The sequence below is a fragment of the Cyprinodon tularosa genome, unplaced genomic scaffold (genome assembly GCF_016077235.1).
Source record: "Cyprinodon tularosa strain WSP-4 unplaced genomic scaffold, ASM1607723v1 ctg1376, whole genome shotgun sequence".
Classification (NCBI taxonomy): domain Eukaryota; kingdom Metazoa; phylum Chordata; class Actinopteri; order Cyprinodontiformes; family Cyprinodontidae; genus Cyprinodon; species Cyprinodon tularosa.
The window spans coordinates 13,525-30,000 of NW_024038196.1; the positions used below are offsets into that span (position 1 = coordinate 13,525).

The 16,476-nt window shown below is 39.4% G+C and overlaps 1 protein-coding gene across 2 annotated transcripts; it reads left to right on the top strand.

The window, feature by feature from the left end:
* Nucleotides 1-3,591: 3,591 nt before the first annotated feature.
* tlx1 (T cell leukemia homeobox 1) lies at nucleotides 3,592-9,665 on the top strand. Of its 2 annotated transcripts, none has more exons than XM_038278089.1 (3): nucleotides 3,592-4,169; nucleotides 5,566-5,803; nucleotides 8,837-9,665. In XM_038278089.1, the coding sequence occupies exons 1-3, from the start codon at nucleotides 3,734-3,736 to the stop codon at nucleotides 9,045-9,047; spliced, it is 885 nt and encodes a 294-aa protein (XP_038134017.1). In that variant the 5' UTR covers nucleotides 3,592-3,733; the 3' UTR covers nucleotides 9,048-9,665. The 2 variants fall into 2 exon arrangements, with proteins under 2 accessions (XP_038134017.1, XP_038134018.1); XM_038278090.1 differs by having other exon boundaries at nucleotides 3,594-4,169; nucleotides 5,602-5,803.
* The last annotated feature ends 6,811 nt before the right edge of the window (nucleotides 9,666-16,476 follow it).

A 16,476-nucleotide genomic window follows, 5' to 3' on the forward strand; every position in this document is an offset into this window, starting at 1 on the left:
TCTCCGTCTGTCATCCATCGCTCCCACGCCGCTCGCAGCCTTACTTTGAACGGCCGCTTCACACCGATGTCGAGCGGTTGAAGTTCCTTTGTCAGACCCCCCGGGATAACGGCGAGCACAGCGTTCATTGATTCACCTTTTTTTTCACATCGGCTGTGAGATGGGCACGCAGCGATGGTGATGCGTGGAAAAAACCACCTGGTCTCCTCACATACACCTGCCTCAGCCACGCTTTCATCATCTCCTCATCCATCCAGCCTTTTTCATTTGTGTTAATATCATATGTCATCAGAGCGCTGTGTCTGTCTCGCTGTCAGCTCCCAGATCAGCTTCTCTGATTGGTTGATGCGGCGCGTCCAGCAGCAAAACTTCAATTTTTCCATCTCGAGCAGCAGCAGCGCGTTGGCGGTGCGTCAGATGCTTAAACGCTCCCGACGTGCTGCACCTGCGGCTCAAAACGCGCTGCGGGACCTTTTGCTGCACCTATACGCGCGTCAACCATTGACTTTGCATGTAAACTCGCTGCTTCTGCTGCACCTGCTGGGTCCGGTTCACACCGATGTCGAGCGGTTGAACAGCGAGCACAGCGTTAATTTTTTTCCCCATGTTTTTCACATCAGCTGTGAGATGGGCACGCATGGAGTCACAGAATAATGATGAAGATGATGAGTGGAAAAAAACACCTGGTCTCCTTACATTCAGCCACTCTTTCATCATCTCCTCAATGAGGTGGTCTCAAAAGTCGCAGTTACAACACACATAGGGCGCACCGCACCAAAGGGCGCACCGCACATTTCTGGCTAGAGCAAAAGTTTTAAACTTACAAAGATGAAAGATATCAACTTAAAGAGCCTTATGCTCTGATAATGCTGGTGCCAAATCTAACCGGTGTCCATTCACCAGCAGGGACACAGGAGGAAGGTCCAGCAATCGTCCACTTTAGTGACCTTTCATACCTACAGCCCTTTCATGCAGAGTGATCACCACAGTGTACAGCTGTTTAGAAGTGTTGTTTTCTATACATATGGCTCCAGTTTTGGGCACCTATGCATATATTCCAATCTAGTGGAAGCTATTGCATCATCGCATACAGAAAAATCCCATTTGTTGATCATTGGAAAAAAGTCAGTGAGATCAAGATGGCTGACATACAGGGAAAAAGACCAAACATCTCGGCTATAACGGTTTCTACAGGGAACCACCATTCCAACAGAATACCATATTACAACTGTAAAACTAAATTATAACTATATCTATGCAACTACTTTGTTGGTATAATTATTATTTTTTTACTGTGTAAAATGCAGTAGACAGATAAATGTTTCAATATAGAATAAAGATAGAAACAATTTATTTTTTACTGCGTCCCCAGGTTTTACCAATCACATGGTGAAGTTTGCAGACGACCCCACGGTGGCCTAATCAGAGATGACAGCGACCTGGACTACAGAGAGGAGGTGAAGCAGCTGGTGGTGCAGAGATAACAGCCTGATCCTGAACGTGGAGAAGAAGGAGATCATCTTGGACTTCAGGAAGAACCGGCCTAACCACGCTCCACTGCTCATCAACAGCTCAGCTGTAGAGGTGGTCAGCAGAACCAAATTCCTGTACAGTACATGTTGCAGTGTTAAGGAACACTTTAAGAGTACATTTGGTCCCACTCTGACTTAGTGTTGAGTTTATATATTTTATGCTCTGAACTTCCATATTTTTTTCTTCCACACTGTTTACATTTGATCACTGCTGCACTTTATGGAATGGAAATGTCATGAAAGATTTACAAAATTAAATGTTGTTTTGCATACACTCTGTGTATACAAAATGACAATAAAGGATCCAGCGCTTTTTGATGCTTGGGTCCATTCGTGGTCCCACTGAATTTTAGGACATCCTCCCTGATGGTGTTTTACTGGTTCTATGGTGTCAGAACCAGAACCCTGGAGCACTCTTGTTCTGTCAGATGAGCATACCCGGTCAGACCAGCACACCCATAGTCAAAACCCGTTTATCCATTTAGTTTATCCCTTTAGTTTTGAATGTAAAATAAACTTTAAACTACCTCAACGGGCATATATCCCTTTAGCCATGTGCAAAAAACAATTTATTTACTTACTTTTTGGTGTGTTTTGAAGCGTCTGGCGATCTGACCTGAAATTGTTTTGTTTTGTTTTCTACATGACTAAAGGGATACACGCCAGTTGAGGTAGTTTAAAGTATTTTCCACAAAACTAAAGTAAATCGGACATCTTGCATATGCATATTGAGTATGGGTATGCTGGTCTGACAGAACAGGCCCTTCATACCTGCTCTGAGTGGCTATTTGTCACCATTTGAGATGCTTTTTTTTCTTCCCAAAGCACAGAAGGACAGTCCCTAAATGATTATGTTTGAGAAGATGCCAGGCAGTGTCACTGAGCACATCAGGACCAAGGTTCCAGATCCTGCAGATCAAACCCTTCTGAGCTGAAGTTATCAGTGAAGAAAAGCTGCTCTGCTTTCAGATGAAGAGTGTTGATTATATAGAAGATAGATGGTAACTACCTGCTGCTTGTCTCCAAACACTGGCTGCATTACTGCATGATTGCATTTCATCTCCATCCGGTCCCTGGTGATCATTTATTGGTCTAGTCCTGAACCAAGTCGTGCGCTGATTGGCTGCCACCAGCATTAAGATTTGATGAGAGGCAGCTGGCCAATCGCAGCTTTCAAATGCACATCAAATATTAATCTGAGGTACCGCGTTAAGTAATGAAGTCCCAGCGGCCTTTGGAGGAGTGGAAATCAATGAGGTTCTGGTTTAATCTTTCACTTAATTGTTTGGGTTTTTGGTGGGTCACATTTATTTATGAACAGCCGCGCTCATTAGAGCCGCAGTCGATTATTCACAGAATAAACGAAAACAACGGTTTGTGTGATTGCATGAGCCTGAGATAAGAACAAAACAAACACAATAAAAGGAAAATCCAGTGGATGTGTTGTCATCCCTCTGAACATGAATTAATAATAACGGCAGATCCGCAGCAATAAGGAGCCGCTGCGCATTAAGAGCCGCTCGTTTTTCATCTGCACCTCGGATCCTTTCAGGCCATTAGGTCGATTATTAGAAGAATCAAACTTTGTTCTATTTTTAAATGGATTTTTTTTAACTATTTATCCATCGACATGGCTTCCTCTGCTCTCTTATCATTTTAATACGAATCCTTCCTATTTTACTCTGATTTTTTGTTGTTGTTTTTTATCGTGGAGAAAAAATCTCTGGAGAAAAACGGACCAAGTGTCTAAATCCAGATTTATGTATGTTTAAAATAATCCACAGATTAAAACTGGTCCACAGGTATTTGACTCAGGAATCAAGGGCCTAAACGTTATGAGAATAAGAAGGAATTACATTTCAGGACCTAAATTAAGAAAATGTGAAATAAATAAATAAATAAGAAAGAAAGAAACAAAATGATTGTTTATCGATGAGAAGTAAAGGTGTGTTTACTTTCCAAACGAATCCGTCCTCTAATCCCTGCCCTCTGTCCAGTCTGTGGGCCCTGCAGACTGGGGCCCCTAATATCGCTCCCTCCTTGGCAGCTTGATTGATGACCCGCACAGATGAGGGCGGGTGGGCCGGGAGCGAACAGAAAGACGCGCGCGACGCTCCCCGTCGCTAGATAACGATCCGCAGGTCCAGCAGAGGAGCCACGCTGGGAGAGAGCCGAGGGAGGCGCGCGGAGCACCGAGCGCCATGGATCACATCGGGATCCTGGGGACTCACCTGCAGCAACACGCGCACGTGGAGCCCATCAACTTCGGCATCGATCAGATCCTCAGCAACGTGGAGCAGAGCTGCATGCTGGGCGCGAGGATGCACGAACCGGACTACGGACACCCGGCCTACAGCGGCGCGGGAGGCTTTACGTGCGGCGGCGGATACGGCGGCGCCGCCGGCGGGTCATGCGGGATGGCATCACTCGGGGGAGCTTACCACATGAACATGAGCGTCAACGTAAACGGAACCAACATGGGCTCTACCGGGGTCATCAGAGTGCCCGCGCACCGGCCGCTCAGCACCGGGAGCTCCGCGGGGCCGCCTGCCGCGAGCGGCGGCGTCAGCAACATGGGCGCGCTGACTTTCCCCTGGATGGAGAGCAACCGGCGCTACACCAAGGACCGCTTCACAGGTGCTATTTACATTATTATTATTATCATTAGCTCTAGTAATGCTTTTACTGTTATTCCTATTAATATAGCTAATTATTTTCATTTATAAAACCAAGAGTTACTAAAATTTTTAATTTCTCGTTTGGAGTAGGCCAAGTATTTTTAACGTAATAATACTATAACCATTAATAATAATAATAATAATAATAAAATAATAATAATAATAATAATAATAATAATAATAATGAAATAGCCTACATCTGTTATTATTATTATTATCAATATTATTTCTACTGATAAAATAATTTTAATTTAATGTTTTTTCTCTTAACATAATTATTTTCATTATTAAAACCAAGAATTACCACAACATTTTATTTCTCATCTTTAGTAGGCCTTGTATTTTTTAAATAATACGACTACTACTAATAATAATAATAATAATAATAATAATAATGAAGAATATGATGAAATAGCCTACATCTATTATTATTATTGTTATTATTTCTAGTAATAAAATAATTTTAATTTAATGTTATTCTAATTCATCTAATTATTTCCATGATTAAAACCAGTATTACTACAACATTTAATCACTCTGTTGGAGTAGTATTTTTAATTAAATAATAATAATAACCAATATAGTGAAATACATTTATCACTGTTGTCCTTGTTATTTTTCTTAATAATAGTTATTTAAATGATGACCATAATAAAGCCTGTCATATTTTGTTATCAGACAAAATTAGACAAAAAAAAGAAATATTTTTATTCAGATATTTTATTTGAAGTTTCCCCTCCTCTAATCAGCTTCCCTTCCTTGAATCCAACTCTTCCTCCTGCGGATTTTCGTTTTCTTTCAAAAACAGATTGAATCTGAGCTGAGCCGATCAATATATGAAAGAATATAATTTTACTAAACTGAAGAAGAAGAAATCACACCAACATCACAGCAGTAAAGTCTTTGAACTGAACCAATAAATTCGTGATAATCTACAAACCTTTGGGGAAGATATTAATCTTTTTTTATCATTTTAAAAGTAAAAGAAATCAGCAATCAATTCCAGCTTCACGCGAAACATTTTCATAGCATGAATTCCTTAAATTAACTATTTCAACCAAGGTTTATATATCAAAATAAACAAATCTATTCCTAATTAGATGTTAATAATTTCCCTTTAAATCGGAAAGCCTTTTTTTTTCCGACAACCAGCTGATTGAATATTGAACTATTTATTAGATTTTGAATTAGTATGTTTGGCCTACCGATCGTCTGGGATTTTAAAAGTCATGATCGATGGTGATTAAAATTGCTCATTTAAACCCTCCAGCTTCTTTCTGGCCTTCAGACCAGCTTCTTCTCCTCTCTGCTCACCCTGTCTTCTTCTTCTTCATCATCATCATCACCCCCTCCAGTCTCCCTCTCACCCCTCACTGTCACGCGCCGTGTAGGTCATCCGTACCAGAACCGCACTCCGCCGAAGAAGAAGAAGCCGCGGACGTCGTTCAGCAGGCTGCAGATCTGTGAGCTGGAGAAGCGCTTCCACCGCCAGAAGTACCTGGCGTCTGCGGAGCGCGCGGCGCTCGCCAAGGCGCTGAAGATGACGGACGCTCAGGTGAAGACCTGGTTCCAGAACCGGCGCACCAAGTGGAGGTGAGACTTTGGGCCATAAGCGCTTCCAAACACAGCTGCTGTTTGATTTTTATTTCCAGAAATGTGCGAGTAGATGAGGGCGGGTCACTTTTGGCAGAACCTGCTTATTTGGTTTAGTAACTAAATAGATAATATGACAAAATATTCAATCAAATATTAATAGACAAGAATGACATGGTCAATATTGTCATGGGAAAATGAAAAATTAAAAACCTTCATTAATAAGTTTCAAAAACGCCTATAAATGAACTTATAATAAATATAAATAAACTTATAATACATTTCTGTTTTGTTGGTTTTTTTGACTCGATAAAATGATCCAAGGAAGTGTCTTGTTGCAGAATGAGTCTGGCTCTTTTAATTGTTTTAAGTTTTGTATGTGTCCATTGGTTGTAATATTAATGCCTCTTTATTTATTTATATCTATTCTAATCTATTTTACTTCTATTTTTAACTATTTTTGTAAGAATTAAAAGTTTAAAAATGAAAAAAATTTAATTATTTTTTTGTTTTGTTTAATAAAGTAAAAAAAAAAAAAAAAGAGAGTAGATGAGGGCGGACCGATCCGCCTCCTGGACCAGAACCCGCTAATCCTACCAAATACCTACGTTTAATTCTTCAGGCGGATGTTAAATTATAGATATATATTTATGTATTTATTTATTATTTGTTTCTTGTATGAAAATAGATTTGACCATATTTTATTTTATATGAATTAAATGCTTTTATTTTCCTGCTGTGTTTATAAAAACACAATGAAAGCAAACAGAAGCGCTCAGAGCGCTGCATTCATTTCAATTCTATTCAGTGTATTTCTATAGCACCAATTCATGAGACGTCATCTCAAGACCATCCAGTCAGATTAAAAAAAGTTTAAAATTTTTTTAAAAAGTTGAAATTGTCCAGGGATCTGTTCCAAACCAAATTTCTTTTGGTTTTACACTTGTGTAAACAAAATGACAAATAAAATCTGTCTATGTTAATTCAAAGTTTTCTATCTAACGAAAACCAGTTGATTGCATCAACTCATGCAATCCCTCACACTAAGCATGCCTGTAGCAACAGTGGAGAGGAAAAACTCCCTTTTAACAGGATGATTTAGCAATAGAATAAAAATAAAGGATCAACCAGTTTTCATTTTTTCACAGGAAACTGTATTTAAATATAAATATTGGGAAGAAGTCTCAAAGACTGTGTAGGCAATTGATTTAATCCTGAATCTCCCCAGGTTGTCTGGTCAGAACAATGATGACAGTCAGTTGCACTCATGCCACTCTTTATTGAACTTGTGCAGATGTAGATGGCGATTGTTCTTTGAACCTCTTTTTTTTATTATTTCTTTTTTTGTTAATGGTTTTTACAAAATACAGAAATAAATTAAAATAAGTACCTGAAGAAACAACACAAGCATATCAAATCTACCTAGAATAGAAACGTACAAGCAATGTATACAGAATGCAAATAAACCCAATATGTTACAAGAATTATTGATAAATAACAGTCTATAAAATTAAGAGATAAACAAAGAGAAAATGGGACTATTTATGCCAATTCTCGCCAAATAGACTAAATTCCAACAGCACTTAAACGCCTCATTGGATACGAGGGAAGATGATGATAAATGTAAGCTTTCCAATGGTATATTATGCATCATCAGCACAGCTTATGTAACATAAAGAAAGTGACCAAATTAGAAGCAAATGAGCTAAATTAACACATTTTCAGTGATAGATATGATGAAAGTAGTCATTACTGTGTCAAATTGTGTCAAAAATAAAATAAATTAAAATAAAATAAATAAACAGTTTAATTAAGTAATATACCAGACAACTTAGGAGAGGGAACTCGTTAACTCAGTATATTTCTTCAATTAACCCGAAATTAAAAAGGAAATCTTCCCCGGTCTCATGGACACATAAACAATTCAAAGCAGAGAGAGCAGAATGTTAGAGATTGAACTAACAGATTCTGCAGAGGGGGAGAATAGAGATAGAATGAAGCAGAATGATGAAAAGGTCCCCTATGTCCTCCAGCAGTCTAAGCCTATAGCAGCATAACTATAGAGATAGATCAGGATAACCTGAGCCACTCTAACTATAAGCTTTATCAAAAAGGAAAGTTTTAAGCCTAGCCTTAAAAGTAGACAGGGTGTCTGCCTCACGGACTAAAACTGGTAGTTGGTTCCACAGGAGAGGAGCCTGATAACTAAAAGATCTGCCTCCCATTCTACTTTTAGAAATTCTAGGAACCACTAGTAAACCTGCAGATTGAGAGTGAAGTGCTCTGTTAGGAACATAAGGAACAATCAGATCTCTGACATCAGATGGAGCTTGGCCATTTAAGGATTTATATGTGAGAAGGAGGATTTTAAATTCTATTCTGGATTTAACAGGAAGCCAATGAAGGGAAGCCTGGATAGGAGAGATATGATCTCTCTCTTTAATTTTCTGAAAAGAAGATTTGAAAGTCCAGACTTAGAGAAAGAAATGTTTCTGTTGTCTGCATACCGTTGCCTATAGAAGCCTGTTTCTGCCACATGAAAGTAAGGAACACAAATAGAAAGTCATAATTATTATGAGATTTAAACTCATAATTTCGACTTTCAAAGTCATAATTATGAGATAAAAAATGTAAAAGTCGAAAAAAGTCGAAATTATGAATTTGAAAGTTGAAATTAATTATTTGTAAGCAGATCATGGCTTGTCTGCAGTGAAACGAAGGACTGGGTTATTTACTTTTGCTGTCGCCTTTTTGGAAGCACAGGAAGGAGCAATCAGCTAATTGAGCTTAGTGCTTGGAAAAAATCTTTCATTCCTTGACAAAACGTAGAACAAATAAAAGATGTCTATTCTATTAACATTTCAGTATCTATATCTATCTGTTTTATGTGATGTCTTCTCAATTCAGAGGGGCCCCCGCCTGTTTTTGCCTAGGGCCCCATATTACCTAAATCTACCCCTGACTCTGAGAAGAATTCCCGTAGATGTCCAGTGAAGTAGTGGCAGCCACTGACTCTCTCCATCCTCTCTGCAGGCGGCAGACAGCAGAGGAGCGTGAGGCAGAGCGGCAGCAGGCCAACCGGATTCTGATGCAGCTGCAGCAGGAGGCCTTCCAGAAAACCATCAACCAGCCGGTAGCACCTGACCCACTGTGCCTGCAGAACAGCTCGCTGTATGCCCTGCAGAACCTCCAACCCTGGAGCGAGAACACAGCAAAGATCAGCAGCGTGTCGGCTTGCGAGTAGAGGATCCTGGTTCTGATCCCAGCTGGGTCTGGAGGAGCAGACTGATACCTGCTGAGGGGTTCTGGCCCCGCTATTCCTGTCTTACAGACACTGGTACTGCTCTCAGCACTCCTCCCATCTAATGGGGCCCATATGTTGTATTATTATGATGAATATTTACCTATGACGGATTTTAAAACATATTTTTATAAAGGTTTCTATGTGTGGCTGTCGAGGGTTCTGTCCCACGGTAGCAGGGCGCCTCCCAGCCTCCTTAAATGACTTTTTAAATCAACCACAGAATAACTAAGCACTTCTTTCAACAATCTTTGTTTTTTTTTTTTATGCAGAACGAATGAGATGAATCACTGAAACATTATGAGGAGATATGCTGGTGAAGGTTCTCATTCATCCAGGTCACAGTCATTTTAAAAAACGTTAAAAAACAATCCACTGGACTTTGTTTCCAAGTTTGTAGACGTTTCGCCTCCCATCCAGGAAGCTTTTTCATTCAAAATGTTAGAAATAGCGTTGAGTTCAAAGCTTTATACAGTAGCCCAACAAAGCCTCGTTTTGTTTAGAAAACATGCTAATTTAGATGGACGAACGGGTCCACCCTTTTGGAATGGGTGTCACTTGGCTTCTGGCTTCTTTGTAAGCCTGCAGTGCCCCATACCCGTCTATTACCATTTCACAAGAACGCGAGTAAAGACTCGTGTCCTCAACAAGTCCGTTCTTAAGAAGAACACAGGAGAGTGTAGACTTGGGGAGGATGGAGCACGATGCATAAATCTGGGTCAATTGGAACAGAAGCGTACTGATGACATCATCACACGCTCGGCTAGTCTGGAGCTGCATTTCACCTCCTGTTATTATTTCTCTCTAGATAATAATAAACTTTTTTTTTCATTTATTCAGGGAATAATAATGAACACAGTCCGATAAACACAAATCAAATGCCAGCGGTCCTTCACACACGGCTATGCAGAGCGAGGGCTGCTGCAGACGGGTTAGGATTAAACCAGGCTGCCGTTAGCCTTGGAGCTCCACTGGTTGCTGCGGTCCTCTCAACTTTGGAAAAAAAATGTTTAATTACGCATTAAGTTGGTAAATGTTCCATATAGTGATGCTTTAAAGTATAATATTCCCACCTCAAAGGATCTTAAAACGTACTTTTATTGAACAACAGCAACAGAAAAGAGAACTTTTAATTTAATGCTCTGAGCTCTGTGAGCGCTCCATTGAAAGCTGCTGCTGCTGCAGTGCATGCTGGGACAGCTGTCAGTTTCAAGAACAGACAGGTCTGCTGATGCATGCTGGGTAAAGAGGGAGGGGCGAGAACAACATCCAGGATGTCACTACCCGATCCGTCACTGAAGCACGATCCGTTCTGCGCATGCGCGAATAGATATACATTGGCTATCCATAAATAATGTAATTATGGTACTAAACCTACTTATTTCTATCCTTAACTCACTAGAGAATGCTAATAAACATCTGTAACAAAATGTTTTATGACTTCTGTGGGACAATTTTGATGCTTTTTACATTTTCTTCACTAAACAGCTTCTCTTACATCATCGCGTGACATGCTCAGAACAGTCTGGCTAAATATGATTAACCATTTTTATCTGGATTTTAGTCGTTTCTTTTTTTAGATTACGCACTATATAGCAGGAGGTTAAAACGAAACAAACACATAAAACTCAAAAAGACTAGATTTATGTTCAAATCCAAAGCCGAAAAAGTTATCCACTGGAAGTAGCATAGATCCCATTTCCGGTGCAGATTGGCAGAGACGAGGGATAAAACAGAATTTTAAGGCTTTTATTTATTCAGGAAATACATTACAGTAGCAGAAAAAAGTCTCTAGATTTGGCGCTAGGAGCCTTTTTGTAATAAAAGTGCTAGAGGGGTGTGAAAAGTCACTGAATATAGCGACAAAAGCGCTAAGTTGGCAACACTGCTCTTCGCACTGTTTTTTTTTTGTTAAAGATAAGCTCTCTGTGTCTACACCTTCAAGCTTTATCTCTCCGGTTCTTTTTCCTAAAAAAAAAGATCACTTGAGACAAACTCTTTTAAATAGCACTTCATAAGTTATATGTATTAAATAACCGTGAGACATGACAACAGATTTTGATTAAAGTTGTAATCTTACTCAGATCAGAGAAGTGGCTTTTAGTTACAGAAGACAGCTGCATAACCCCGGGCTCACTTCTTAAAAAGAGGCCCTGATTAACAGTTAAAGAGGCGTTTTATACATCTTCAGACTGTCACATCATCACATTATCACATGATTACATCATTACATTATACACTTTAGAGACACACTTAGTATTATAAGCGTTCTGATGGCGTTTTAGTGAAAGGATTTTGATCAAAAACATAATTAATGCGCACAAATAAGGAATAGTTGTATTAACTATACATGTAAAAAGAGTTTTATGGGCCCCCAGGAACTTGGGGCCCTAGGCAGCTGCTTAGTATTGCCTAATGATAAATCCCCCCATGTGTAAATCCCACCAACCCCGGACTTTTACCTAGAGCCCAGTTCTTCTTCTGTCTGAGGTTCAACTTCCATGGTAACAGGAACGCCATCAAGACCCTCAGATCCCGGATCTCAACTTCAGCAACATTCCAGTGGATTTATCCCGATCGGATCCTGGAGAGTCAGACTTTAACCAGGAAAAGCTAGATAAAATATGTAATATATGGCACTCTGGTGAGAAAATACATTAAAGGGCCTGTTTTTACAGTTTGTTGTTTATAACATGACGCTATTGTGTGTGGACTTGTTTTTGTTACCTTGTGGGGACAGTGGGTTCTGTTGAGGGGTATTGACAGGGTTAGACAGTGATGGATGATTCAATTCAATTCAGTTTATTTATATAGCGCCAAATTCACAACACATGTCATCTCAAGGCACTTTACAGTTCAACCAGATCATACAGTCAAATTGATTCAAAGTTTTCTATCTAAGGAAAACCAGTTGATTGCATCGACTCATTGACTCAAATACAATCCCTCACACTAAGCATGCTTGTAGCGACAGTGGAGAGGAAAAACTCCCTTTTAACAGGAAGAAACCTCCAGCAGAACCAGGCTCAGTGTGAGCGGCCATCTGCCGAGGCCGACTGGGGTTTAAGAAGACAGAGGCAGAGATACAAAAAGCAGCTGTAAAAGCGGCCCCGTCCAGGAAACACACACCCAGGCAGACGAGCTCCAAGGCAGCTCCCATGTCAGAGGATGATGAGAGCACATCCACTCAGTCACGGTCAGAGAAACAGGACCACACTGGAAAACAGCCCGATCTCCAGCATCTATAAACAAGGGTGTTGATGGAAGCAGCACAGCTGATGTTTCTTTCCAGGATGACGTCACAGCCAAACAGGAACAGACGAGGCAAAGCTACTCTGAGGAAAAGCAGAGAGAGCAGAAGGTTAGAGATTGAACTAACAGATTCTGCAGAATAGGAGAATAGAGAGAGAATGAAGCATGTGCTCAACTGTAGTACTTGAATAAAAGTACTGATACTCATAGTCAAATCCTACTCAACTACAAGTAAATGTTACTCAGTCAAACACCTAATCTAGTCAAAGTATTGAAGTACTAACTTTTGAAAATACTTAAGTATTCAAAAATACAAATTACATTTTCTAATATCAGAACATTTCTGTGTATTTTAAAGAAATTTGTAACTTTCAGAAACCACCTGATCTATTGATGTGCAGAACCACATGCTATAGATTCTACACCACCTTGAAATGTGTTTAGCATAAAAAATAAGGACTATTTTATTATTATTTTGTATTTCAAAACAAACCAAAAATAAAACAGGAGAGTATTGACTCTCCTCACATTTTCTCTATAGAATAGAGGTTAAAGGTTGAATCTATGACCACAAAGAAACTATAACTCTGATCTGAGACTCTCCCTACTGAACAGATTGGCCACACGACAATAACTTATCAAATTATAAACTACTAATAATATCTGCTCTGAGTTCCTCTCATCTGTGGAACGTCATTAATTCTGTAAATCAGTGGCGTCCAGATTCAGTTCTAAGGGCTGCTATCTGCCATGATGGATGGAAAAACAGAAACAGAGGATTAAAAAGCTACGCTGAACCAAAAGGAAGAAGGAACTAACAGCTTCCTGGAAAAACAAAAAATGACTCAAGTAAAGATACTCAAAAAAGTACTTAAGTGCAGTAATGTTCTTCTTTTCTTCAAAAATAATTTTCTTCCAAAAGGCTTCAAAATGACTAAAAAAAGTTTTTTTTATTAGGATCCCCATTAGCTGCCAAATAAGTTGCCACTAATCTTCCTGGGGTCCTCACATAAAGAAATTACATTACATTATGAACAAACCATTAAAAAATTACACAAGTTGCACATTAGGAAATAATAGGAACATGAAAAAGAGTAGAAATATACAACATAAATACACAAGTCAGTTCATCATATCATCTGCAGTAGTTCTGAAGACAGTATGTTTTTGAAGCTTGTTCTGTTCTGGACTCAAAAAAGGAAAAACAAATGTCTTCATAGATGTGCAGCTTTATTCTTAAATCTACATAAGACAATATTTTTCAATCCACGGCAGGATTGGGGAATCACCTCCACCTGCCGATCCTTCTACATGGTTTTCCCGCTGAAGCATGGACTGGACTGGCTTGAAAAGAACCACCTGTATCTTAACACCAGTAAGACCAAAGACATGGTGATCAACATCAGGAGAAGACCCCCACCTCACCCCCCTATGAACATCCAGGGGGAGGACATAGAAAGCGTGGAGAGTTATAAATACCTGGGTGATCACATCAATAATAAACTGGACTGGAATAATAACACCGACATCCTGTATAAGAAGGGCCAGACCTCCACCTCCTGAGGAGGCTGAGGTCCTTTGGAGTGAGCAGGCCCCTGATTATAACCCTCTATGACTCTGTGGTGACTTTAGGGAAAGGGGAAGGTAAAACACTTATTAAGAGTAAAGAAATGGAAAAATGGCAAAAGAGGTGGAATGAAGATAAGAAGAGGATTATATAAGGAACAAAAATCAGTATTAAATAGAGTCATTAATGAGAGAAACAGAAGTGAAGAAGTAATAATGATCAGGTTAAGAGTGAGTCACACCTATTTAAATGACAATTTATATTTAATAGAGATGAAATGATGAATGAGAAGGAAGTGGAGAAAAAGAAAATGTAGAACACGTACTGATGAAAACTTCACAGGCCAGGAATGGAGTCTTAAAGGAATATTGGGAAATGAAGGAAAGGTAAAGGATATTCACCGATTAAGGAAAGCATTATCTATTTATTTATCTACAGAATACAAAATTAAAAAATAGAATTTAATGTAAAGTAATGTTGCTACACACTAGTGTACAGTAGGTGGTGGTATGCACCTTAAAGGGGAACGCCGTTTTCTTCTAAATTAGGCCCTTGATTTTACATTATTACATCATGTTCTACTCACCCATATTAGTTTTGTGTCATTTGGAGCCGTTCTGAAGATATTCCGTTAGGTTATATCCAAGTAACGTCTTCCTATGGGCAACGAGTTGAAGGCACAAACTAAACTGTTCATAATTTATCATTTATGGTACGCCAGCATTCATAACATGTAGGCGAATCACTGTCCCCCAGACATCCACGGTTATATTTTTGATATTATTATTTTTTTTAAACAAAGCGGGGCATGTCTGACGTCATCCGCACGCAGGACTGGAGTTGTGACAGGCAGCCTGGGCCACAGGCGGCTACGCTCTACCCCTTCTATTCATTCTAGCTAATCTGAATCGTTCAATTCCATTTCTAGAGCGAGATCATCTGTGGTAGCAGCACTAGACATCTTCCAGGCATGTGAGGAAAACTAGCAGCAGTTCAGCGGACAGGATGAATGAATGGTAGCCGCCGTGTGCGGATGATGTCATACACACTCCGCTTTGTTTTAAAAAAAAAATGTAAATATAAAGAATATAACCACGGAAGTCTGGGGGACAGTGATTTCATTTAAAATGGCTCTGGACAATTTCATTTTTTTGAAGTGCAGCCTTGAAAACAGTAATAAATACATAAAAAAGTAATATAAACTAGTGCTGTCAAAATTATCGCGTTATTAACACGTTAACGCGAGGCCATTTTAACGGCGATAATTTTTTTAACGTGAGATTAACGCTATGTGGTTTTATGGTACAATTTACTGCGGTAAAGGTAGCCCCTCTTCAAAAATAACAGCCCGCTCTCGATTTTCACATGCGCGACAGCTCCAGACATTATGGTACTGCCATTTACGTGCTGCTTTCACAATAAAAGCGCGCATCCGGTCCATGTTTAATCTACTGGAAATAGATTTACAACGGCTTCGAGTTTTAGACTTTGTATTTATGCTGAAAGACATTTCAAAATAAAACACAATTAAAAAAACACTTTTTGACTTTATTTAACCTAAGTTGCCGGTCCCATTGCTGGAAAACTCTCTGTTTCCAATGACTTCCAGCACATCTGGTTGACAGAGGGACACCTCTAGAACACAACCACAAACTGACAGCAACATCTGATGTGTCATTTCAAAATAAAACACAATTAAAAAAGCACTTTTTGACTTTTTTAACCTAAGTTGCCGTGCCCATTGCTGGAAAACTCTCTGTTTCCAATGACTTCCAGCACATCTGGTTGACAGAGGGACACCTCTAGAACACAACCACAAACTGACAGCAACATCTGATGTGTCATTTCAAAATAAAACACAATTAAAAAAGCACTTTTTGACTTTTTTAACCTAAGTTGCCTTGCCCATTGCTGGAAAACTCTCTGTTTCCAATGACTTCCAGCACATCTGGTTGACAGAGGGACACCTCTAGAACACAACCACAAACTGACAGCAACATCTGATGTGTCATTTCAAAATAAAACACAATTAAAAAAGCACTTTTTGACTTTTTTAACTTAAGTTGCCGTGCCCATTGCTGGAAAACTCTCTGTTTCCAATGACTTCCAGCACATCTGGTTGAAGTAGGGACACCTCTAGAACACAACCACAAACTGACAGCAACATCTGATGTGTCATTTCAAAATAAAACACAATTAAAAAAGCACCTTTTTGACTTTTTTTAACCTAAGTTGCCGTGCCCATTGCTGGAAAACTCTCTGTTTCCAATGACTTCCAGCACATCTGGTTGACAGAGGGACACCTCTAGAACACAACCACAAACTGACAGCAACATCTGATGTGTCATTTCAAAATAAAACACAATTAAAAAAGCACTTTTTGACTTTTTTAACCTAAGTTGCCGTGCCCATTGCTGGAAAACTCTCTGTTTCCAATGACTTCCACCACATCTGGTTGACAGAGGGACACCTCTAGAACACAACCACAAACTGACAGCAACATCTGATGTGTCATTTCAAAATAAAACACAATTAAAAAAGCACCTTTTTGAC

Coding starts and splice junctions, on each gene's coding strand:
- tlx1 (XM_038278089.1), top strand. CDS start 3,734: ATGGATCACATCGGGATCCTGGGGACTCACCTGCAGCAACACGCGCAC. Junction 4,170..5,565: donor CACCAAGGACCGCTTCACAG/GTGCTATTTACA, acceptor CACCCCCTCCAG/TCTCCCTCTCACCCCTCACT. Junction 5,804..8,836: donor AACCGGCGCACCAAGTGGAG/GTGAGACTTTGG, acceptor TCCTCTCTGCAG/GCGGCAGACAGCAGAGGAGC.